Here is a 24,252-nt window from a genome sequence, read left to right on the forward strand (position 1 = left end):
CTAATTTTATTAATTATTATGGAAAGCTGTGAAATGCATCAGCAATCCTGTAGTCAAATAAGCTATTTTTAAGTGTGCTCATTTGTTAATGTATAGTTCATTTTGAATTTAATTTTTTTTCTTTAACAGCCTCTTAGTAGAAGTTTGAATGCTGATGTACCAGAACAGCTTATAACTCCGTTAGTCTCATTGGGTCATATTTCTATGTTGGCCCCAGATCAGTTTGCTTCTCCAATGAAATCTGTTGTTGCAAATTTCATCGTGAAAGATCTCCTAATGAATGACAGGGTAAGATTTTATTGTTGTTGTTTATTTAGTTAGTTCTTGCTATTCAGTTTTTTTGGGTTGTTTTCTGTGTGTGGGGGATAGAGCTGGGGTTTTTTTTGTTAAATGGGTCAATAAAAGATTGTTCTGTAACTATAGTGGTTAGTATGGTGATACTGCATTATAAAAGATCTTCTGCATGAAAGAAAGCTTAGTCCATAAAYTTACTTCCATTCCCAGCTCTATATTTTATGAGCAAGTTGAACCAGTTCTTAAACTTACATGAGTATCTGTAGTCAACAGGTGAGAAAAATGGAAAATTGTGGTCTCCAGATGAAGAGGTTTCTCCGGAAGTTCTAGCAAAGGTGAATGGTTTGCTATGAATAATAATGTATGTAATTAAAAAGTTAGTCTTTTCAAGTCATGCAACAGAGAGTATTAAAATAAATTCTTTTGTGTACTTTTGAATTGTTAGTCCTTTTGGGATATGTGCACTCTATGTGGATTATAAACAAGCTTTTAAAACTGGTGAGAACTATATATTTTGGTGTCTTCATGTACAGATGCTAAGTATGCTGAATGCTGAGAAACTTGAGATTCATTGGTTCGCTAGTTTTCCTTACAAGAGAGGGAATTTGATTTTACTGACTGTAAACAGATTTGAAATAAATGGGATCCGGATGGAATTTCTTATTTATACTGTGAATCTAATTATGGCCATTTCTAGAAATATTTATCTAGTTGCTCTCTTTTCTAATCACGTAGCAAGTATTCTGCATCCTTTTGATGAACTTGTGAAAAGACACTGAACCATAGTTGAAATGTTGTGATGTCCCAAAAACTGCTATTTACTTCTTCATTTTGTAAATACTTTCCACTTCATTCTATTCCTTTAAAATACATGAACTCTCAAGAATAGGAGTCTTACCAGTATTTCAGTTTAACAGCAGTAGGTTTAGTGACTTATCAACTTCAGGTACTAAGAGCATCATATATTTGTTCATCTTTAATAGGTGCAAGCAATTAAACTTTTGGTACGCTGGCTCTTGGGTATGAAAAACAACCAGTCAAAATCTGCAAATTCCACACTCCGGTTATTATCAGCTATGCTTGTCAGTGAAGGAGACTTGACAGAACAGAAGAGAATCAGGTCAGCTTTTGCTCGTTTCAGAATACCATCAAATTTGTTGTAGAGTCTCAGTGAACATTAATTCTTTCAGAGCTTTTGTAGAATTTTGAGATGCATGCGATGTCAGCTAATCGGATGGTACGAAACAGATCTGATTGGAGTTTTAATTTTAGGATTGGAATGACGTGTATAAAAATACACGTGATGCTCTCTCTTGATTGCAGTTTACTTGCTTGCAATAGTCAAACTCAGAACCTTGTAGACATCTTGATAGTAAAAGACCTTCTAGAGAGTAAACAACCTTCAGAGGTGTCTGTGAAAGCACTGGACTGATCAGATTCAACACACTTCGGAGCTGGGCAGCTTTGGGTGGAGCTTCCTCATGTCAACAATGAGGTTACTTTGCATGTCATCTCCGAGGGTGAGCAAGGGAAATCTATGACGTAAATGTTGCTTTAGGAGTTGATTTTAGACAGTGATACAAAAACAAATAAATTTGACTCTTCTCATTTCACCATTGAGCTGCAATGAAGTTATTCAGGGGAAAGCACAGTGCTTTACTAAGCCAACTAAAATCCTGTGAAAATTTAACTTGATCTGAAGCCATAGTAATGAGAGCTGATTATCAGAGAAAAATATAATTGCTCATTGAATGATCTGGTGAAAATAAGAAACTATGATACACAAGTAATTTCAGCTTAGGGTTTTTTTTTCTTATGTTTGTATAGTAAATCCGATATGTCTCGACTGCGATTGGCTGCTGGTAGTGCAATAATGAAGCTTGCACAGGAACCCTGTTACCATGAAATAATTACCCCAGAACAGTTCCAGCTCTGCGCACTTGTCATTAATGTAAGTGACTATTTTTGAATTAAAGTGACTCTTAATTAATTGAGTTCAGAGTCCTTCCACCTGAGCTCTTCCCCCCCCCATCCTACACTGCAACCTTCAGAAAAATTCTTAAGACTTCCAAAATAGTGCTGCACCTATTGATATGTTTAAAATGTTACCTCACAATTCCAGATTCATTTTTATTTTTAAAGACGCAGATCTTTGTGGTTACACTCTTATGGTTTATATTGCTATAGGATGAGTGCTACCAAGTGAGGCAGATATTTGCCCAGAAACTGCATAAGGCACTTGTGAAATTACTACTCCCTTTGGAATATATGGCAATCTTCGCTTTGTGTGCCAAAGACCCTGTGAAAGAGAGAAGAGCACATGCTAGACAGTGTTTGCTCAAAAACATCAGTATACGAAGAGAATATATTAAGCAGAATCCTATGGCTAACGGTTAGTATTTCTGTAAATTTGTTAAGAATACAATAGTTGAAAACTAAACTGTAATGAGTAATCATTAAAACTTAAGCAAATTACTTTTGTTTTAAAAAAACAAACTAGATAAATGTAATCTGTTTCCTCATCTTGTATTTATCACATTGAAAAATCTTACTTAGTTTAGCATTAGCATTAACTGTAAAATTCTTTTCTGTACACTGCTGAGAATTATGTATGTGCATGCTCAGAATAACAAAATGATAGCATTGTATTTAAGTATTGTGAGATGTTCTCAAAAAAGGAAATTTCTCATATTGTAGGCTTTATAACTTTCTTTCTGAGGTAAGACCAAGTCGTTTCGTAGTAATAAAATTCATTCATTTATTTTTAATGATTCATTAAAAATAAAATCTTCAGGAAAGCAGTGCAAGTCTGTCCCAAGTTTTACATTTCATATTTGAAAAAAATAATTATTGGAAACAGTGTTTCTTGTTCTATACATTTGAGTGTAGGATACATTGTTCGTTTGTGCTGTTTTGTTTACTACTGTAGAAAAATTGCTGTCCTTGCTGCCGGAATATGTGGTACCGTATATGATTCACTTACTGGCACATGATCCAGATTTCACAAAACCTCAGGATGTTGATCAGCTTCGTGATGTCAAAGAGTAAGTGTCAAATGAGTCCATGTCTTTTGTTGCTGGGAGACCTTTTCTTTGCTTGTAATTAAGAAGAGGAACTCTTGTTTTATTAACAATATTTTGTAAAAGGGTAATATTGGAAATGTGTAACACTTTAACCAAGGGAAGAAAGCATCAGCAACTGCTTAGCAATATATTCTGAAAGCCCAAATGGTAATCTGCAGGTCAGGTCTCAGTGTACAAAAATAGTGAGTTTTTTAGGCTTCTTTTAAACTGCAGTAATGATTTTGGATTCTTTTATTTTTGCCTAGGAATATCTGTAGAATTTCCCCGCATATTTAGCGATACCAAGTAATACCAACTCAAACTTTTTGGAACTTACAAAAATTCAATACTTACCCAAAACCTAAAATTGTAATGCCATTGATGCTGGATCAGAGTCCTGCTTCTCTGGAAATTAATTATTTTTCTCTTCATGCAAACCTACTAGAATTAATTTTAAGATGCTGCTGGCTTGTCGTTTCCACTGTTTATATGCAGTGCAATCATAGTGCTTTTTAATGTATTCACCACGTATTATTGTACACCAACCTTTCTCAACAGAAGTTTGTTCTGTACTCTTCCCARTTTATTTTTCTGGTACATCTCAAATAATCTTTCATACCTAAAGTACAAATAGCTTCTGTATTCCTTTCTGTCTCATGAAGAAGTTATCTTGGGGAAAAAAAAAATTGTTAAAGCATCCTGCCAGCTATGTTTTAAGTGTTTTGTTTTTTTCTTGTGTTCATTTTTGGAACTGTAAGATCTGTTGTTTTGGTACTACAAAAGTATGTATAACCATATGTATTACAAATGCTGTGTTATTAAAAAAGCAGTACATTCTTGGCCTGAATAGACCGGTTTACATCTCTCTTTCCTTTGGCATCTTCACCTAAAAAAGTCAGGGTCCAATTATTTCTTTAAAAGAATATATAAAAAGCTTCGTTTGTTATTTCTGAGTTACTTGACTTGCATCTGTTCAGAAGTTAGAGGCAAAGAAGATTTGATACCTAATCGCCACATCTGCTTTTTGTTCCAGGACTGCGGGTTCCTGGTAACACCTGAAAGCGCTGCAATGTGTATTTTACTGTTTCACCCAGAATGGGTGGTGAAAACGGTTACAGGTTCTGATCATCAGTGTTAAGTTAATACTTTCTCTGAGGAGTGCTTTTTTGGGCACCCTTTGTGTAGATCTCCTTTGCCTAGAGGTTTCCTCTCTCAGGATCATCACAGGCTGGCTGAACTACTCAGAGAGGACTAGTCCAAGCAGAGAAATACTCCATACAGGAATTTTGGCAGAAATACTTCTCTGAAGCATCTTCTGAGATACATGCAAAACATTTTTTTCTTTTATTACAGAAAGTTTCTTTCAAGAATTCTGAAAAGTCATGTTGTTCACTCTAAAGTGTTTACATGGATATTTGCAAGCCTGGAAAACCAGATGGGCAGTGTTTTTTGTAGTTGTGTCTTTCCAGTTCATCCTGGTTGTGTGTGGCCTAAATATGATTGCATAAAGTAAATGTATGCTTAGCGACCATAATCTGAGATATTTATTCTTATGAGGTCCTTTAAGCTTGTCTTATAGATGCATGTTGGTTTTGGGGTTGTTTTTTTTTTTTAATCTTGAGATAGTATCTCTTCCTTCTGAACTCATATTCTAAAGAGTATTGAAATGCATACAGGGAATGAATCTACTTTTTTATGTGTTTGTGTTCTTCTAGGTGCATAATTTTGTACATAAAATTCTACTGTGGCTCTAGAAAGCTCTTCTTCAGGGATGATAATGATTTGTTGACTTAGTTTGGAAATCCAGCTATTAAATCTGACACATTACCTGTAATTAACACAGTAAAATGTGTCCTAAATAGTTTGCTACTTTTTTWAAAAAATCTTTGATAGGCATCATAGAGCTTTGAAGAAACTGGTCAGTGCAGTATGCTGAAGGTTCTGTGTTTGTCATATTTAACTTTTTGAGAATAGTGGATTGAAGGATTCAAAGGTACATAGTACATATATTTAGTTAGCTTTTGAAGCTCTTGGATGCAAGTCAAAATTCAGACATTTAATTGAACATCAATTAATAAATGAAATCATTAATTGAACATCAGATAACTATTTAAGTGTTTTGATGAAGCACACCCTTCTTTTACTTTGAACTTTTGAGAAAAATATTCCCTCACCCTGACATTACAATCTTCAGTTTGTATCAGTTACAAAGATTGGAGGCTTTGTTAAGAAAGAAATCTAGTGTTCAGTCATCCTGTTTTTCTAGTTCTGTATTAGCCTTTCTTCAAGATAATCTCTCTTTTGGAGCCTCAATATTAAATTAGCTACTGCCAAAGTTTACTTTTCACAGACCTACCCATGTGTCTATTCCAGCTAAGTAGTATTTTGTCATGTTATGACTGTTGTTGACCCTCTATACGCTTGTAGATCTGAATGATAGTAGCAAGTGATAGTGTGGAACAATTGAATTCTATGCAGCAATTCAAAGATTCTTAAAACACTTTTTTTTAGTCAAAATATATTGTGTTCTGTTAAATAAATTGAATTTAAAGAAAGAAAACTGGAAAAGCTAATTTCATTATATCTATCTGTAAAATTCCTTTTCTTCCTGTATGAGGCATTAGCAATATTGGACCTGTTCAGTTTTGGATCCTCCAGTACATAAGTTTACAGTATTAAACCATCCACTGTGTTTAACAGTCTAGTTGCAATACGATTTGTTTAAGCCTGTTTTGATTGTGGTCACAGTGTATCATTGACTATAATGTAGACATAGCCAAGGAAGTGATTAGACAATTTCATCTAGTACATGGCAGTACCAGAATTTTTGTTTATATTCACATTTGGAAGAGAAAAATATTGATAGGTTGGGCAGTGTCTGTATACCTAGTAGGAAAGCATACTGATATAGCAGATTTATTCTGAAGAGTACAGTAGAGATTCAGTTTGTATTAAAGGCCTAGACTGTATTTACATCTTCAGATGATTTTCTTTTTTAATAATATCTTCAAATTGAGTGTAGTTTCTAAGGAAAAGTACAGCTGGCAAAAATTTTTAAGATATTGCTATATGTGGGAGCCACATTATAAAAGCTGAAATGTAACTGTGTGTGGTTTTATGGCTTCTTAGGTGCCTGTGGTTCATGCTTGAAGTTTTAATGACAAAGAATGAGAACAACAGCCATGCCTTCATGAAAAAGATGGCAGAAAACATCAAGCTCACCCGAGATGCGCAGTCTCCTGATGAGCCAAAGGCCAATGAAGTAAGAAATGCAATTCAGATAAGGGTGAAGGGGTAAAGGTTTCACAAGCAGTTGCTGAACAGGATTTGCAGGAATCTTGAAAGCACTAGATTAGACATTTCTTTTGTCTTTTAGAGACAGTGTTAATTGCAAGCGTTGTCCGTATGTTACCAATCTCATTCTTTCAGAAACTTGCTGACCTTAACCAGCACAGTAAACAAAAATTTGTTAACTATACAAATATTTATATAAAACAAATAAATAAACAAAATTTGTTAAATATTTATGTTACTGTTTGACTGCCTTGTTATAATTCCAGCCGTCTAGTTTCCTACATAAGCAGCTTCTACTGTTGAGGAAAATACTGTAAAGTATGACTGACCATTAATCCTGTTAGATTCTAGTAAAAGTGAGAAACTTGAATGAGTAAGAGCTGCTTTTGTACAGCATTAGCATGTAAACTATTTTTAGTTCTTATTAAATAGTATGGTATGAAATATGAGGACTTCTGTATGTGTTTGAAGAGCCAACAGTGTGCGTAATGATGTAATATACATGCTTAGTAGTGGTTATTTTTGCACACAGTTGATCCTTTTTAGAGTACATTGTCTGTACACCTATAAAAACAGTAAGTAATTCCTATTCCCTTTTCTTTTCTTTTTTCCCCCAGAAACTTTATACAGTATGTGATGTAGCACTATGTGTCATCAACAGCAAAAGTGCTTTGTGCAATGCAGATTCACCGAAGGACCCAGTGTTGCCTACCAAATTTTTTACACAACCTGAAAAGGTAAATTCATTAATTTAATTTCTGAAAATACTAAGGGGTATACTTTGATTTTTATAATCAAGAGATGGTTATCTCATGACATCAAATGATGAGTTGGAATATGTATATATTGTATCCTCAGGAATACAATTTTTTAGCATCAGCTATATGCTGTGTCATCTCTCTCTCATGAGCATGTACCAGAAAATGAGGTGAGAGCTAATTAGAATAAATATCAGATTTTAAACTGATATTGCTAGATCATTTCACTAAAGCGTTTTATAAATGCAGCTGCGAATGTATAAGATGAATCAGAATGCAAAGCATACAAAAAGGGAACATTTGTTGATGTTATCCTTTGTATGTTTATGTATGTGAATAACTATTTGGCTAGCTTGTTTGTCGTACAAGTCAGTCCTCTTAGCCTTGGTAACTGTAACTCTACTGTCATCAATAGCACTACTGCTGTTTAAGGGACATACTTTTAAAGTGGAGCCAAATCAATTGTCCAGACTGGACCTGCTGATTTGGTTGTAGTAAAGAATACATTTCACATATTTACTATCCGTCACAGTTAAGAGCCCTTGCAGAGTCTGTCTGTTCAAGCAAAATATAGTTTCTTTGTTTAGTTATAAAATGACAGATGTGATGGTGACAGGGAACTGGTACCCGTAATAGGCTATTTGCATTCTGATTTAATGTTTGGTCTGTATACTCTGTAGCCAAAGTGACTAGAAACTTTATTTAGAGAAAACAACATCTCTTTTCTTCTCTTCGGACTTCCAATAAAAACAGAGAAGTGACACAATAGGGAGACAATTTTGCTTCGTTTTAAGTGATTCATGTAATTCAAGAAGAAAAAAATAAGAATCCCAGATTCAAGTTGTCATACTGCCATTCAATAATGCACAGTACAAATCTCTTTTGAAATGCCAGTTTGAATTATCTTTATTAGCTTAAAATTCATTTATCAGTAGAAGGTTATATAGTCTGGAAGCTCTTGTAGCACTTGATAGTAGTATCTAATTTGAGAAATCAGTCAGGTATGTTTAAAAACAAAAGTAAGATTGAGAGAATGAATACAATTTTTTTTTAAAAAAAATACAGGATTTCTGCAATGACAGGAACTACATTTCAGAAGAGACAAGAGTTCTTCTTTTAACGGGAAAGGTACCATATTTTGACGAGTTATTCGTTTGATTGAATATTGTGTGAGATTTTTTAATGTTATTTTTAGTTTTTGGGGTTTTTTTAATCCAAACACAGACGACCATAGTTTGTGTGTAATAATTTGTCATTCTGAACAGTCATAAATGTACGTTTCTTTTACTTGCTGGCTTTATTAAGACCTTTATTCCACTCTCTTAAGTACTTGGTGAGGATGGATCTGAGGATGGTAAGATTTTTATCTTTGCACTGTCTATCCTGTGCACTGAGGCTTAGGTTCTTGACTAACTAGTTTTTCACATAGTTACAGAATTTTTCTTTATTGATACAAAATTACATAAGGTTATGATTCAGATATTTAATTGTGATACCACTTAGCACTGAGGGTCTTAACTATGTAATCATAATATTTTTAGTATGGTTGGCTCTGCAGTTAGATTGAACTACAAAAGTTTACACCCTTTTGAAGAGCTCATTTTATTGTTATATAGTCACTCTAGACATAATTTGGCTGGTACTGTCACAAGAGAGAGAATATTCTGAATCTTTCTAGTGAAGAAAAAAAAACAGAATCTATTTTTATTCCTTTTTTCCTACCAGCTGTCCTTTCTTTTTCAGATTTCTGAACCTTTCTTTCCTATGTTCTCTTTAAATTGTATCAGAGTGCTTTTTAATCTAGTTCACAAGATGAGATTTTTTTAATGAAATTAGAGAAACAGTGCTGGCTGTCCTGTAGACTAGAAAAATCCTGAGAACAGAACAAATCATATTTCTAATACAAATTCCATTCATATTTGTTAATTTTCACATTCCCTGTTCTTTGAACTGTTACTGTGTTAGTTTCTAAAATCTTCAGTTAGATAAAGCAGTATGTTATGATGGTTGTTTTCATGGTAAGGGTAGAGACAGAGGATCATTCTGTAAATAGCCCTATCATTTAAAACTGCTCCTCCTCCTTTTTTTTTTTCTTTTTTTTTCTCCTCTACAGAAAGTTTCCACACTCAGAGCAGTTCATGTGTGTGAAGTTTGCTCGGCTGGCCGAATCAGTTCTGCTCTCCCACCCCTCCTTGCTTCACGTTCACATGCTCTTCCCTGGCAGGCTGCCCCCCGCCCCCCAAGAAAAAGAAAAAATTGCTTTGTAATCCGTGTTGGGCTAAAAACAGATTGGCAGTTTCAGTAGAATTATTCTATCTGATTTTTATTATCTGAAGGAGATCAGCATTTATGCACTGCCAACATTGCAGGGAGTGACAGGCAGCTCAAGGGCACCAGCATAACTGAACTAGAAGAAGGTGTCTGTCTGCTGCTAAAACTATTCCACTTTTAGTGATGTTCAGATGTCATTAATGAAACATTCGTAACTTTGAAGCAAGGTTTTGATAAGGCATTCAGCAAATTAGGCTAAAGCTGTGTTGTAGCTAAAATATTTTGCTAATTTAAGACAAGCTTTTCTTATGCATTCTGTTAAAATACAGTTATATTGGAGAGGAGTTCCCATATAAAGCTAGGGTCATTTAAGTAATTTTCACTGCTGTGGAAAAATGAACGCTTATTCCATGCTCTAATACCATGCACAACACTTGCTTCGTTTTCTGTCTACTTCCATTTCATATCAGGATACATCAGTCAGTCAGGCCGGTGGTCCCTTTGGTCTGGTATTCTCTTTACAGAGTGGCCAAACAGCGTGATTCGAGAGAGCGTGCAAATCTAGCCACTCTGTCCAGCACATTTCCCTTTAGTACTCCCCAGCATTTGTCGTGTTTGTATTGGGGTGTTAGACTCCGCGCCTCTTCCTGTTGGTTTTGATACCTGATTATGGACTTGTCTATGAATTTGTTTGCTCTTGTTTTGAACCTGCTGATACTCTGCCTTAACAACCTCTTGTCGTAATAGGTGCCAAAAGTTCACAGCCTGCAGTATGAAGCAGTACTTACTTTCCTCTCTTAATGTTTTCTTTTTCCTACTAGTTGTACCATTTCCTATTTTTTATAAAATACTCCGCAAATTGAGCAAATAAGACATGTTATAAGAATAATTTTTTAAAGTAAATTTTGTGCAGTATTAGCATCTAGGATGATGCAACTACTGAACAGGAGATCAGTAACAAGCCATTTCTATGGAGGTTGTTGCTTCTTTGCTGGCAAAGTGGTATCCAGTGTCTGTGCTCTCTCTCCTGCTTGCTTCCACACATGGGAATTAATTTTTCTTGTGAGAATATTGTAATAAACTAACTTGGTCTCTGAGGAAATGTAAAATTACATGAAGAATGTGTCATGCCAGTAACAAAAAATTCCTTGGCTTATCTCAAGAGAMAAAATAAACATTCTTCCTATGTCTGCCTGGCCTGACCAAATCAGTCAACAGACACCAGCCATAGCAATTTCTCAAATACCAACACTGTGTCAGAAGACCCCAGAAAAGATGATTTTAAAATAAAAGATATTTTTGTAACAACTCACTKTGTAGTTTAAGAAAAGCATACATGTTTCCTTCTGTTGAGGTGAACCTAATCCTACTTTATGTTTTGGAAAGCATTTGTGTATCTCTTGCTGCCGATGCCATTGGTTCTGCAAACTTAGAGGCTTTGCAATTACAGGAAGTTGCCACACTCCTTCAGCCTCCTAATATTTTCTACCATTTTGGCCTGCATTGAGACTTTTATAGCTGATACCTCTTTCAAAGCATGAGAGAGAGCAAGGCAATTGATCAAGTGCGGTTAGCTGATGAGATACRAAAGTGTGATAGACTGCGTTTTTTTAAGTAAAGGTGGGACCTATTGCTTTAAATTGGTAGCATCATGGATAAGACTGTTAATTCTCATTATCCCAGAAAAGCCAAAGAAATATTTTTTTTTTAGAAAAATAGGTACTGAAGTTCCTGTTTTTAACACTAAACCATTTTCTTTTAGCCAAAACCAACCGGTGTATTAGGTACAGTAAACAAACCATTATCTGCTACTGGAAGGAGACCATATATTAGAACCACAGGATCAGAGACTGGAAGCAATATCAGTGTAAACTCTGAGCTGAGCTCTTCTGCAGGAAACAGATCAAGGTACAGGARTTTCAAAGATAGCTGCTTTCCTCAACTCTTAATTTCGTGTTCCCCAGGGTACTTGCATGTTTTAGGATAGAAGATGATTTGGTGTGTGTGTCACTGTTATTGTCTGGATTTGAACAGTGAGCTGCTGTTCTTGATCCTGTATTTATAAAATAGTAGGTAAAATCTCCATCTTTGGTTCTTCAYTAGGCAAGAATTTTGGTTGTACCGGCCTGTAGTCATACAGAATACAACAGAAGAGACACTACAGTGTCCTGAAATTATGATAGTTAATATTGGTAGTATTTTTGTATCAGAAAATATATGAATTGAAGAAACTAGTTACAGTTAACACTGAACAGCCTTCGCAACCCACACATTTGTGATGTATAAATTAGGATTAATCTTGATTGGTAACAGTAAATATTTTTGGTATGGTTGAAATATTTTAAGATCAAGAGCAATGAAAAAGAATATGCTTAAGAGGACCAGGATCTCAGTGCAAAGATGCAATATATAATTTCATACTCTCTCTTTTTTTCTAGTAAGTGTTATTTTCCTTTTGAATCCAAAAAGCTTTTCAGTTTCTCAGAAATCTTGAGAAACAGTTTACATTTTTAGATTTTAGGATTAAGTTTAATTTGTTTTGGAATTGACCCTTGGATAAGATAAAGGGTTAAAAAAAAAAAAAAGAGAAAATCAGCTGCTTAGTTGCTACTTTTCATAAAGCCTAAAGTAAGTAGCTCTCAGTTCAGAATGTGTTCTGTGTGTGGGAAAGGGGTTTAGGTGGGTCTAATACGTAGTGATGATCTTTTTTCTTTTTCTTTTTTTTTTAATTATTTTAATTTTTAAATTCTTGTGTATAAATTAACTAGAAGCTTGAGCATTACTGGTCCTGATATTTATTTTTTTTCTCTCTGCCGATATCAGACTTTCCTATCTGAAACAAGAACACAGCATTGTTTAGAGCACAGCTCTTAAGTTTGTGAAAAGAATTATATGGCATAGTGCCTGTGATGAAGGACTGGACTCAGTGACTAGGCAATCCCTTTCAGTTCTGTTCTGAGATAGAAAATGTAAACACAAATAAGGCAAATCCAACTCTCAATAATCAGCCTCTCTGCACTGATATTTAAAAAAAGAAAAGAGAGAGAGAGAAAAAAAAGTTTCCATTTACTACTTCTCGCTTTTTGTTCTTTATATTTTGGTTTTCTTTTGTCTTTAATTGTGCTAACAGGGAACAAAGTTCAGATATGTCAGAAACTGGGGTCAGTGAAAATGATGAAAACCCTGTGAGGATTATTTCAGTCACACCAGCAAAGACAGAACCTGTGAAAAACAAGGTATGGTTTACAGGCTTTGTGGACTTTGTCTCTCTAATTAGCTTGGCATGGGGGATTTATTCGGTATATATCATTGCATCTTAGATGATCCCTGCAAAACTAGTAATATCTGGTTTCATTTCACATAATTGTATCATTTCCTTAGTGCATGAAAAGACCCCTTAATTTCAAATTAATAGAGAACATGTGCTCAAAAATACCTCAGGCAAATCAGAAAGGACTTTCTCCTTTTCTATATAAAATTCCACAAAATTTTCACCTTTATTTTGTCTTTTTCCAGTTTAAATAACAGTAAAGTGGTGATTCAAAGTGAGGGTTGACACCTGTGTCTTTTAACTTATAAAACATAAAATTGCATGAAGTTTAACAAAGATAAGTGTGAAGTCCTGCACCTGTGATAGATTAAAGCCAAGCCGCAGTACAGCAGATTGAGATCTGCCTGGCTGGGGTGCAGCTGTGCTGCGGAGGAGCCAGGGGTTGGGGTGCCCAGCCAGCTGAACACCAGCCAGCAGTGTACCTTGGCAGCACTGAGGGCAAACCAGGTTCCTGGCTGCATCAGCAAGAGGATAGCCAGCAGGRCAAGGGGTGTGATCCTCCCACTCCGTCCAGCACTTGTAAGGCCACACGTGAAATACTGTGTCCTGGGTTGGTCCTCCCCAGTTCAACAGAGACATCCAAAACCTGAAGAGTCAAGCAGAGGGCCACCAAGATGATTGAAGGATTGAAGAACTTGACATGCGAATAAAGGAATTGAATTTGTGAAGCTTAGAGAAGAGGCAGCTTGGGGTGTAATCACAGTCTTCCAATATCTAAAAGGTAGTTAGGGAGAAGATGGAGTCTTTTTTCTTTTTAAGGCTACATGATAACAGGACAAGATGCTCCRGGCATGAGTTGCTTCAGGGGAAATTCTGTCTGGATATAAAACAAAACAGTTCTTCATTGTGAGAARAATTAAATACTGGAGTAGGTTGTGCAGAAAAATGGTGTTTTGGATTTGTATCTTCACATAGAGAAGCTATTTTTTTTCCTTGATCTTTTTAAATAAAATCCATATAATATAAACACCTGTGAACTAATGAAGAAGATATATTACTGATGTTTCACCAGTATGATTCTTCTCGCCCTCCCAATAGAATTCTGAAAAGTTAGATAAGTYAGGCAAAGCATTTAGAAAATAAGTCTTCAAAAAATGTTTTCTCAGCTCTTGAAACCTGACTTTAGTTGAGATTTTCAAAGAGCCTAATTCATCTATAACATTTCTRTGAATAGCAATTGTAAATGTTTCATGTGAATCTGATAAAATAATAAAGATTACAGAGACTGCATGACTTATTTAAACGTTTAAGAAATAATGGTAGAATATTTAACAAAAAAAGTCCTTGCTTCAGGCACAGCACTTAGGATAGGGAATGGTCTTAACTGATGTGTTTGAAATTGTTAACTCTCATCCCAGCCGTGCTCCCTTTTCCCTGCTCATCTTCCTGGAAAACTATTCCAGAAGCCTCTGCTCAAATGGAAGTCCAACATCCAAYTGCTTCCGCTTTGTTTCCATATGAATGATTTTCTATGTCGAGACGTAGACTGCCATCACCCTTTGTTTCCCACATATGCAGACACAGCTTCATGAAATGTAATCACTTTCATTACCTTGTTCAGTGTATTGAGATGTCATGCACATAGGCCATACTTACTTAAACGTAGAAGAATTAAGAAGGACAGTAGGTTTCATTTGTGTCTAGATCTTACTCCCTTTATTCCACCCAAGCCTTGCTTTTTTTTTCTTTTTTTTTTTTTTTTTTTTCCTTTAATGGCATTTAGGGTTTTTTATTATTTGAATCTTCCCAGAAGTTTGGCCTCAAAATTTGCATCTRTTGAAGTAAATATCATCTGCTTTAGCAGAATCACTGCTCTTGCTCCACAATTATCTCTCCTGTAGATTGGCAGAGAGACAATAAAGGAGCTTGTCCAGCGGAATTGCCTTGGGAGAATCGGATTATTAGTTTTACTTTAATCTTACTTCCAAGCAACTAAAAAGATATATTGAGTTCAGATATTAAAATTACAGTTATAGTGAAGAAAATCATTTTGCAAGGTTAATGTAAAATATCCCACTTAGTAATACATTGTACTAGAACTAAGCCAATGTGATATATTTTTGTAAAAACATGCATGTTTCACAGACTCATGTTATGTCAGAAGGAGGTAACCCAGTTAACTTTGGGGAATTTTTTCTCTTTTTATTTCACATTTAATGATTTTCTTTTATAGGAAATCAATTCTGATCAGGCTACGCAAGGAAACAGCACTGAACGTGGGAAAAAAAGAACAGCCACAGCATCTGGAACTGAGAATATTCATCAAAAAACAGAAGAAAAGAATGTAGAAGAAACAGGACCATCACTCGCAGCAAAAACCAGGAGAGGGCGTCCACCCAAACCTGAACCTCAGGGCACCACTGCAAAAAATGAGGAAACAAATAAACCACCTGTCAGGGGAAGGAAAAGGGCAGCAGTCAGTCAAGAAAATCCAGGGGGATTAGAAGCAGGTAATGCCAAAGCACCAAAACAGCAAGACACAGCAAAAAAGCCAGCAGCAGCACAGAGACAAATTGATCTACAAAGGTAAATAATAATAATAATTTTTTWAAAAGATTTTTTTTTTTAATCTCTCAAGATAGGCCCAAAATTTACAATTATATCAGATCAAGCACAGGTTAAGGGTATCATTAAACCAAAGAATTTATATGAAGAATAAAAACCATGGTCCGGCATGTTGTGTTGGGTTCTGTTTTTCAATCAGGACAGCTAGAATTAGAAAACTGAATTTGTTCTGTCAGAACAAGATAATCTAACCTGTCTTAACCATATTGTATTTTTGGTATGTTACATCCTAGTTCCCCTTTCTAGCACTACTATGTAAAAGAACTAAGAGTTGAGGGTATTTTAAGTGCTTTCACCCCAGATATACAGGGGTTCAAGTGCTTTGCTCTGCTAGAGTTCATTGAAAATGGTGGTTTGAAAACTGACCATCTTTCACAAAAAGAATAAACTCTGATTCTTTTCTGGTATTCTGGATCAGATGCTTTTTTAATGCCATAATGTTAGTATTAACAGCATTTATAATTGTAACTGTATATGCATGTATGTACATATATACGTATTTACACACGTATATATGTATACATACATATACATATGTATACATACATATTTAAATGAAAAACAGAATTTAGAACTGTGCAAACTACCAAATAGTTCTTGGATAATATTTTTATTTTTCTGTATGTTTTAATATGTTGATTTGGTTTCTAATACAATGAAACCTCAAATGCACCTAGACACTGAGCAAATATAATTATTGTAACACTTTCGTACTAAAGTGTCCAAAGTTGCAGAACAGTAAGGTAAGCTCAGCAAACCAGTGTGCTGGAAGAAATTTCAATTTGATATGAAGGAAGTGTGAATAATTTGCACAACAGATTTTTTTTTCTGGAGATCTTGTCAAATTGAAGATCTTACACAGAACCTTGATCAAATATGATTTCCCATTTCCTCTCACAGGAAGCTTCATACACTAGTAAGTTATCCAGTCTTTCAAGAGAACAGTGTTTGTATACTGCCTTGCAAAGCTTTTTTTTTTTTCCCTCCCCCCTTTTTTTTTAATACTTCTTAAGTCTTCATAATAAACTACTCTACCTGTAGCCTTAAATAAGACACTTACATATTTCAAAATAGTWATCTTATGTAAGACCTCAGTATTTCTTGAAAAAAATACCACAACCGTATTAACATTTTTTCAGAAGCCAGGTGCTTGGAAGTGATGGAGATTCACTGTTGGAGATAGACTCAAGTCCAGGATATTCCCAAAATGCAATGGATCTTTTTAAAGCCTGTGAGAGCAGCCAGGAAGACACTGAGGATACAGAGATAGCAGAAGGAGGCTTCCTTAAGGTGTAGCAGGCATTTTATGTAGGACACTTCTGTGTTTTTATTGTAGCTTATAGAATAGGGAGTCAAAGAAACTTGTCTTCCTTCTGTAAAAAGATATGTAAGAATAGCTCTGTCTGATAGTTTTTTTGTTTTTAAGTAGAAATGTACAAGTTACTATAAATATTCAAAGCACTACTTGCTTTTAAGATAAGATGCACACAATCCTTCTGTAAACCTGAGTAACTGCATACTTAGTTACCATTCTTATTCTCTCATTCCAGTGAAAGCTATGGAGAAATGTATTTCTGTTTATGCTGAATTATCATTATTCAACTTGTGTATTTTCCAAGTTTATCCGAAAGTTTTATTATACAATAACAGAATGCAGTTATATTGAATTAATGCTGCGATAGTTGAGAAAATTTAAGATACAGCTGGAAAAGTCACAAGTATAATGAAATAGATAAGATATACATAATATAGAAAGGATCTTGAGTCAGAATTAGTTATAATTTCCTTGTTCTTGTGATTAACTTTTTTTTTTCCCCTCTTCTCCTCCCCAAAAGGTAAAAAGAAAACTCACTCGCAAAGGGAGGAAATGAAGGCCAAATAAAGGCATGCTCCAAGCTTCTGCAAAAACTAGGATTCAGAAATTTCCTGTACAGGAACTGAAATTACTTCAAAACACACAGCTTTCAGCTCTGTAAACAGAAGGAAAACTATGCTTCCCTTTCACATGAATTTAATCCTTCTCAATGGAAATGTAAAGCAGAAACTCTTGAGAAAGAGGCTAAAAGCATCTGTACTTATTTCCCCAGAGACTTTTTTTATGAAAAGTCAATAATTAAGCAAATTGCTTAACACTTGGTTCCAGTTCCTGAGTTCTGGAGTTTAAAAGTGTATTTACACCATTAATTTTCATGCTGCATTTTTTTAAAGAAAGTCAGAGGAGGTCCTTACACTGACATTGAAAATTCATGATCCTAGAGCCAGGTATTCCCATGTTTCACAGAGAAAGTAGAAGTCTACTGAATGGATTTTAAACAAGACTAGAGGAAAAAAAATCACAAAAAAAWTTTTTTTTGCTTTACTTTTGGAGACTGTTTTATGTATAATTCTTTCTGCCTGCCTACTTTTCTGCAAAAATAAGATGTACAGATTTCAGTTCCCTGCTATGAAAAGTCATGTGGTGGCAATTTTATAAATGTTGCTTTCTGATTTTTATCAGAGTGGGAAAGTAATCACTTAAAATTATTATTAATTCGCAAGTAGACATTTCATTTTTTTTTAATTTTCCCTCCATTTTAGTTTAATATAATTTGCAATAAATGTACATATTGATGTTTGTTTTATAAAAACATATATCACTTTTAAGTGTTTTTACTCCCGTGGTTCTGTTGGAATATTCTAAATTTTAAAGGAGTAAAGACAGTCCAGCATTTGATTTTATAATGTTCGTCACCAGATTTTTATTATTGATGTAAAGAAAAAAAATTCAATTTTTAAAAATAGTTGGACTTTGGCAGCTTTGTAAGGAAAGTTGGAAATGTTTAGGATTGCTCTCAATTTTAAGCATTGTGCTGATTGGAAGTAAGTCTGTTTTGCATTTTGTCTTCCTGTCCAGACTCATTTTTTAATGTTTATTTTAGARGATTGTTGCATCAATATTATGTTTCCTGGCATTGTTCAGCATAGATACAGTGTACACTTTTATGTACACATGATCATATTTAAGTTTGTTGCATAAAATAAACGCTTCTAGGTGTCACGTGGTAGTCGTCTTTTTCTTTCTTTCTCCCTAAAACAGCTATTTGCTCTGTACCTGTGYGTGGTCTTGGGTTCGTAGAAATACTATGTTGCACAACTAAGCTGTAGTGAAGGTAGTTATGTAGTTTAAAAGATACGTTTCTGGCTGATATTACGGTGCTTTATTTTGTAAAGTGTGTGAAGAAGGGGGGTTRTCTGCAGAATGGCATGAGCAAGTCGCTGTCTCAGGTTCCCATTTCTCACAGATCGTTTCCTTGAAATCTCTTGATACTCTGTAGAAGAGCTGGATACTATTGACATTAGTTAAGGATTACCAGCTATCCTAAGATGGTTAAGCAAAGCTGGGTGCTGTTAAAATAAATGACCGTCTCCTGTATCAAGATACGGTATTTAATTGGTGTTGCCGTTATTTTTCCTCTGTAACAGAAAAAATAAGCTGTCTTYACAGAGCCGTATATATGCCTCTCTCTTACTAAAGCAGTCTGAGATGCTGTGACTTGAAAGATTTTATATGCTTTTGATAGAGTCACTAGGAGATTAAAAGCAAATAATTACACTTAYATCCATCAGRGTTTTGATTTCTAAAACTGAAATACTTTCGCAAATTGGATTTACTGATAATAATGTAGTTATATAAAGTTTCCTGGGTTCTCTGTTCAAATACTTCTCTCATGCAGAAGGTGTGCCATTTTGGTTCTTCTTAAAACATTTTTAAACCATTTTGTTACAATATTTTAAGTACTACCCAAAAAAAGGGAAAAAAAAAACTCAGAAATTAGCTCTAGTAGCTAGTAGTTCTAGGTAGTAGTGTGCCTCTGACAATGCTTTGGAATCTAGACTTGAAAAATTTTGCAAATCTTTCATTCAGAATTGTTTCAGAAAGCTTTTGATTTTTAAGTGGATGATAGATCTTTTTTTTTCAGTTTTTGGTCAAATTGATTCCAGTGTCAAGTTACTCATGGACTCATCCTAAATAGTATAGTTTAGAAGGGATTTCTGAAGGTCTTACGGTCCAATGCCCAGCTCAGAGCATGGCCTTTCAGTTGTCTTTAATTTACATAAAAAGAGTTATGCAAGTTCTGCAAGATAACTGTGTTTCTTTTATTTGTTTTCTTTAAGAGAATGTTTGAGTTATTTTAAGTTGGTTACCAGAATAGTCAAAGAAAATTGGTGCCTTCATGTAGCAAATTATGCTGGACATAGTTGGCTGAGCRAGAAAAAAAAAATACAGGAAAAAGTCTGGTCTTTTGATGGACAAGTCTATGTACAGAATTTCTCTGTTCTCCTGCTCTCTAGTTTTTCCAATGAAAAAAACATTTGTACTTAAACACTGATGAATTTTAGAATATTTTACAAAAGAATGGTGATTGTCTCACTGTAATCAGAAAATTGATGCTCAGAGTTAGTCACTTGTTCAAAGTGAGGTGAAGAACAAAAGGAAGCAGAATAAAACTGGTGTTTATCCAGGGTAGTATTAGGAGGTCCTGAAGTTTTATATTCAGAGTTACTTAGTTTGAGCTAAATTTTCATCATCTGATGTTCCCTGTCTCTTCCATTAATCTCATACTCACTGATCTTTTGCTTCAAGCTGAAGATAGTCCATAGTGCCCATCCAGTAATTCCTTAGGATCAAGTCATTCTTTTGACCTGCAGGATGACTACTTGCTCTTTTCCATCATTTGGGCATGAAACAGAACTCAAACAGATCATGTCTGCCTGTTCTTTGAAAATAGTGGTTACTTAATGACTTTGGGGGGGCGGGGGAGGGCTGGTTTCCAGCTTTCAGATGGCTAATCTAGTAAAAGAGGAAGAGTTGTGTCTGTTTTGGAAAATCCCATCTTCCATGTGGTTCAAGAACATAGCACTTAATGAGGTCTACATGGGAGGCTGGACAGCAGGTTACCCAGACAGGAGCTGTTTTGCTCTCGGTGGCTAGAAATCCCAATCAGGGCAGCGTTCCCTTTTTGCAAAAACTAAGGGATGTATAAAAGACCCTGTCTTTGATCTTCCTCACGCTCAGGTTGCTCATGCTGTGCTGCCACGTGGGTGGCTCCGGGGGTCTGGCTGCAGAGAGAAAGAGGAATTCCTGCTCTGAGCCATTTCTGACCCTTTGGGGGAGATGCATTTACATGTTGTTAGACTCTGCAGCAGTAACAAGAATTTAAACTTCGCTTTTCCCACCAAGGCACTCCTGATTCAGCCCAGTTTGCTTGTGTTACTCGCTCCCTTGGTCAAGTGGTGAGTCCTTACTGGCCTCCAGGCACCATCCAGTCTGGTAAGCTGCTACCTAAATGTAACCTGGTCTATTAACCACATGTAGTCAGTGCAGAAACAGCCTGAACGTCTTTCTCCATAATGCACTGAATGGCCAAATCTCTAAATGCTTTAGGGACATCATTGACTGGTCATCTGGAATACTGCAAGCAACCACAGAAGATCCAGTGCTCCCCAACCCAGAAGTGGTAAGCATGCATTTTTAATCCTTTCTGGTTTCCACAGGCATTTTATGAGGTTCTGCATCCTCACAGACTGAACATCCCAGGTCATGGTGACATTTACAGTCCTATTGGGCTCACCATGAGGTAGATGTGGGCATCTCCTGGGCTTCATGGGATGTGGCAGAGCCAGATAGTCAGTTACTTCTTGCCAGTTCCTCTGAGTCATTTCAGAGTGATGACAAGTGGTTGGTGGCAGGTGACCTAACACTCATCAGAGGAAAAAGACATCATTTTCATCACTATCCTGAATTGGTTCCAGCCCAATTTCAGGGGTGGATGAATCTGCGAAGAGGTTGCTGCATCTGTGTGGTGTGTTAGTTCACAGGGAGGGAGAAGGAAAAGAACGAGSAGAGGCAGGAGCTGTGGGCTGGATCACTGGGGAGGAGAAACGAGCCTGACGCAAAGAGCYCAGAGGAGCCTGCGTGCCAAAACCAGAGCGAGGCAGCCTCAAACTTGCAGGGAGCGCCTCAGCGCCAAGACATCCTCCCTGCCATGGGAAAGCCAGCTGGTGTCTCTGCCAGGGCTGACCGAGKCAGCTGGGCTGATTTGAGCTCAGAGACCAACCTGGCTTTAGAATATGTCTTATTACTGCAGAGAAGGGTGATAATCAGGGACAAAACCTAGAGGCTGAGCACGGCTGCRCGTGCCAGCTGCGGGGAAAACTCATCCTGCAGCCCGTCAGTACCGACCAGCTGCTCTTCATGCTTTTCGCTCAGGCAGGGTCACAGGCTGGAGGACTCCTGCACGTGCTTGTTTATAACAAGCCTTTTGCTATTATGAACTAGCACAAATTTGTGTGTGTGTGTTTGGGGGGGGGGGGGAGGAACGTGGAAGGCTGGGTTTGAAATCCTTCTCCCTTGCCCAGTTCTTGGACGCCTATGCAGAACTTCTTACAGAAGTAGGATTTCTGGAAGACTGCCCACCCATCTGCCGCCATAACCCTGGGATGGGGTCTCTGATGGCCACGGACTATTTTGACATGCACACGCACATTTTATTTCTAAGCATACGCTAAATTGCTTTCTACATAATCCCACAATTTTACCTATTGTTTTTTGGCACAGTTTCAGAGGTGTTTGTATAGGAGAAGCAACGGACAGACAGAACTGGTGGTTTCTTACAGGGAAGTTGCTATCAAATTGCTTTTAAAGTGCTCAAAAGTAAGTAGGCAGCATGTCCCTGAGCAGGTGAAAAGGGCAAGTTCCTACGGAACAACCAACAGCAATTTAGATGCAAATTTGGTAGAAAAGTGCCCTTCTTAGGGATTATAAGAACTGACAAACAGGATCACAAGACAACCTTGTGCGGCTTTCGGGTGTTACTGCCTTAGAGCGCTGCGAACAGCCGCTTGGTTTTCATCCAGACAGCTTTTCCAGAGAGCTGCACTTCTTGCTCTGGAAACTCCCAGGCCTTTCCATTCATGTCCCGAGTCTCAGCTGAAGCCTCGCAAATCACGGCAGCTGAGGCTTGCTTCCACCTCATTCCTCATTAGTTGAAGTCTTTGTTCCACTTAGATTTGGGAAATGGCAAATTAACAGTAATTCATTCCTTGTTCATATTTAAGAACCTTTTTTTTTTGTTTTTCCATTGCTATGTGGTCTAACTTAGGAACAAAATAATGACCGAAAGTTCACTACCTGCCGTCTCTTGACAAATAACAGCCCAGAGCCAGATGACTCCTGGCATTTTTGATGTGGTTCAGGCCAGTTAAGGACGTGAAGGCGGACAACATTATGAAGTAGAACACGCAGAAGAGTGAGAACCTCCCACCCCCGAAAATCAGAAACCTCCAAAACTGGTAATTTTCCTCTAGAAAGGTAATACACCAGCTTCCTTTCTTAAAGGAGCAAACTTTAGCAGGAAAAACTATAAAAGTGGTGGGAGTGTTTTTTTTTTTTGGGGGGGGGGGGAGAATGTGCATGCTTTTTTTTTTTTTTTTTCCATTTAAATTGACAGCTTCTGCTCATTCAGCTCACTTTCTCCACATCCAAGCCCCACCACATTCAACATACCTTCTTGCAGCAAGGTCCACCCTCCAGGACCATTTGGGCCCTCCTCTGTATCTAGTTCTTCAGCTTTGCATTTAGGAAATTAAAGCCTACAGCAATGCTGCTGCTTCCAGTACTATTTCCTCCTCTGTTACGAAGGTGAAGCGGCGCGAGCTCTCTCGCACCGTCCCGCCGGCAGTGTGAAATGGGACTGGCTAGTTCTGGATCTGCTCTTCGAATCAAAGCTGAGCTTGGAGCTGAACCAGCTCTTCTCTTGGGGCTGCTCCCCCACCCCCAGCAGAGCCACCCTCGTGCCCAGCTCTGCCTGACGACGGAGGGCAGACGCTGGAAAGGGGGCAGCAGGCTGCACCCAGAGAGGGGCCGGGCTGCTCCCGCGGTCCCCTACGACAGCTTCGCTGCGGGCGATCCAACAGGATCAGCCAGAGGCTCAATTACTCGCCGCCCATCGCACTGTCACTTGTGCCTGCAATAACTTCCCCCTTGACCTGCTAGCTGCGAGAACAGTTATTTTTCAGGAAAGATGCAGGGAAAGCAGGGCACCGCCTCTGGAGCGAGCTGGATAAAGAGAACTGCAGCAAGTCATTGCTCAGCACCAGCGTTCAGCGCAGACAGCTGCGCGCTGCTGCTGCAGGGTCTGCGCTACTCCCGGTGGCCCAAATACCATCAGCACCGAATAGCCCCTCTCTCACTCCCCTGCTACCCCAGCGGCAGTGCGCTGGTAACTTTTTCTCCCACTGTCATGATTACTGCTTATTTTACACTGAAAGAATTTTACACTTATTTTTCACAAAAGAACTTAACGTATTTCAACACAAAGCAGCCACTAAGTGAAGCAAAGTAATTTATTTGACATTATACTAGACACTGGTGTTCCAGATCCAAGACTCAGGCTTGACCTTTGAACAATTTAAAATCCTGAATTTTTCTGTATTGGCTTTATCAAAAGGTAACTGGCTCAGAGCTAAATTTGTCAGCAAGTATTACAGCCCCTGAACCTCAGAGCTCAATACAAGCGTATCGCCCRACTGCACGTGGCACTAGCCCCTTTCATCCGTAAACTCACTTCCAGCTTCTGGAAGACACTGCGCGGCTGTAGGACACCTTCACTCAGGATTGCACGGTTAGTCTCCCTAC

General features: G+C 37.1%; 1 protein-coding gene across 2 annotated transcripts in view; it reads left to right on the plus strand.

Moving 5' to 3' along the window:
* Window positions 1-18,612, plus strand: part of PDS5A (PDS5 cohesin associated factor A) — a 76,622-nt gene extending 58,010 nt beyond the window's left edge. The window contains exons 20-32 of one of the 2 annotated variants that reach the window (XM_085322905.1): window positions 130-288; window positions 561-629; window positions 1,278-1,414; window positions 2,122-2,245; window positions 2,482-2,686; window positions 3,224-3,338; window positions 6,486-6,618; window positions 7,268-7,387; window positions 8,474-8,536; window positions 11,442-11,587; window positions 12,810-12,915; window positions 15,184-15,536; window positions 17,411-18,612. In XM_085322905.1, the coding sequence (XP_085179031.1) occupies window positions 130-288; window positions 561-629; window positions 1,278-1,414; window positions 2,122-2,245; window positions 2,482-2,686; window positions 3,224-3,338; window positions 6,486-6,618; window positions 7,268-7,387; window positions 8,474-8,536; window positions 11,442-11,587; window positions 12,810-12,915; window positions 15,184-15,536; window positions 17,411-17,414 (1,734 nt within the window). In that variant the 3' untranslated portion in view covers window positions 17,415-18,612. Of the gene's footprint in view, window positions 1-129; window positions 289-560; window positions 630-1,277; window positions 1,415-2,121; window positions 2,246-2,481; window positions 2,687-3,223; window positions 3,339-6,485; window positions 6,619-7,267; window positions 7,388-8,473; window positions 8,537-11,441; window positions 11,588-12,809; window positions 12,916-15,183; window positions 15,542-17,410 lie in introns of those variants that run through there. The other variant, XM_085322906.1, reaches the window with a different exon arrangement.
* The last annotated feature ends 5,640 nt before the right edge of the window (window positions 18,613-24,252 follow it).

This window comes from Rhea americana, unplaced genomic scaffold (assembly GCF_003343005.1).
Source record: "Rhea americana isolate MKP2758 unplaced genomic scaffold, rheAme1 scaffold_8, whole genome shotgun sequence".
NCBI lineage: Eukaryota > Metazoa > Chordata > Aves > Rheiformes > Rheidae > Rhea > Rhea americana.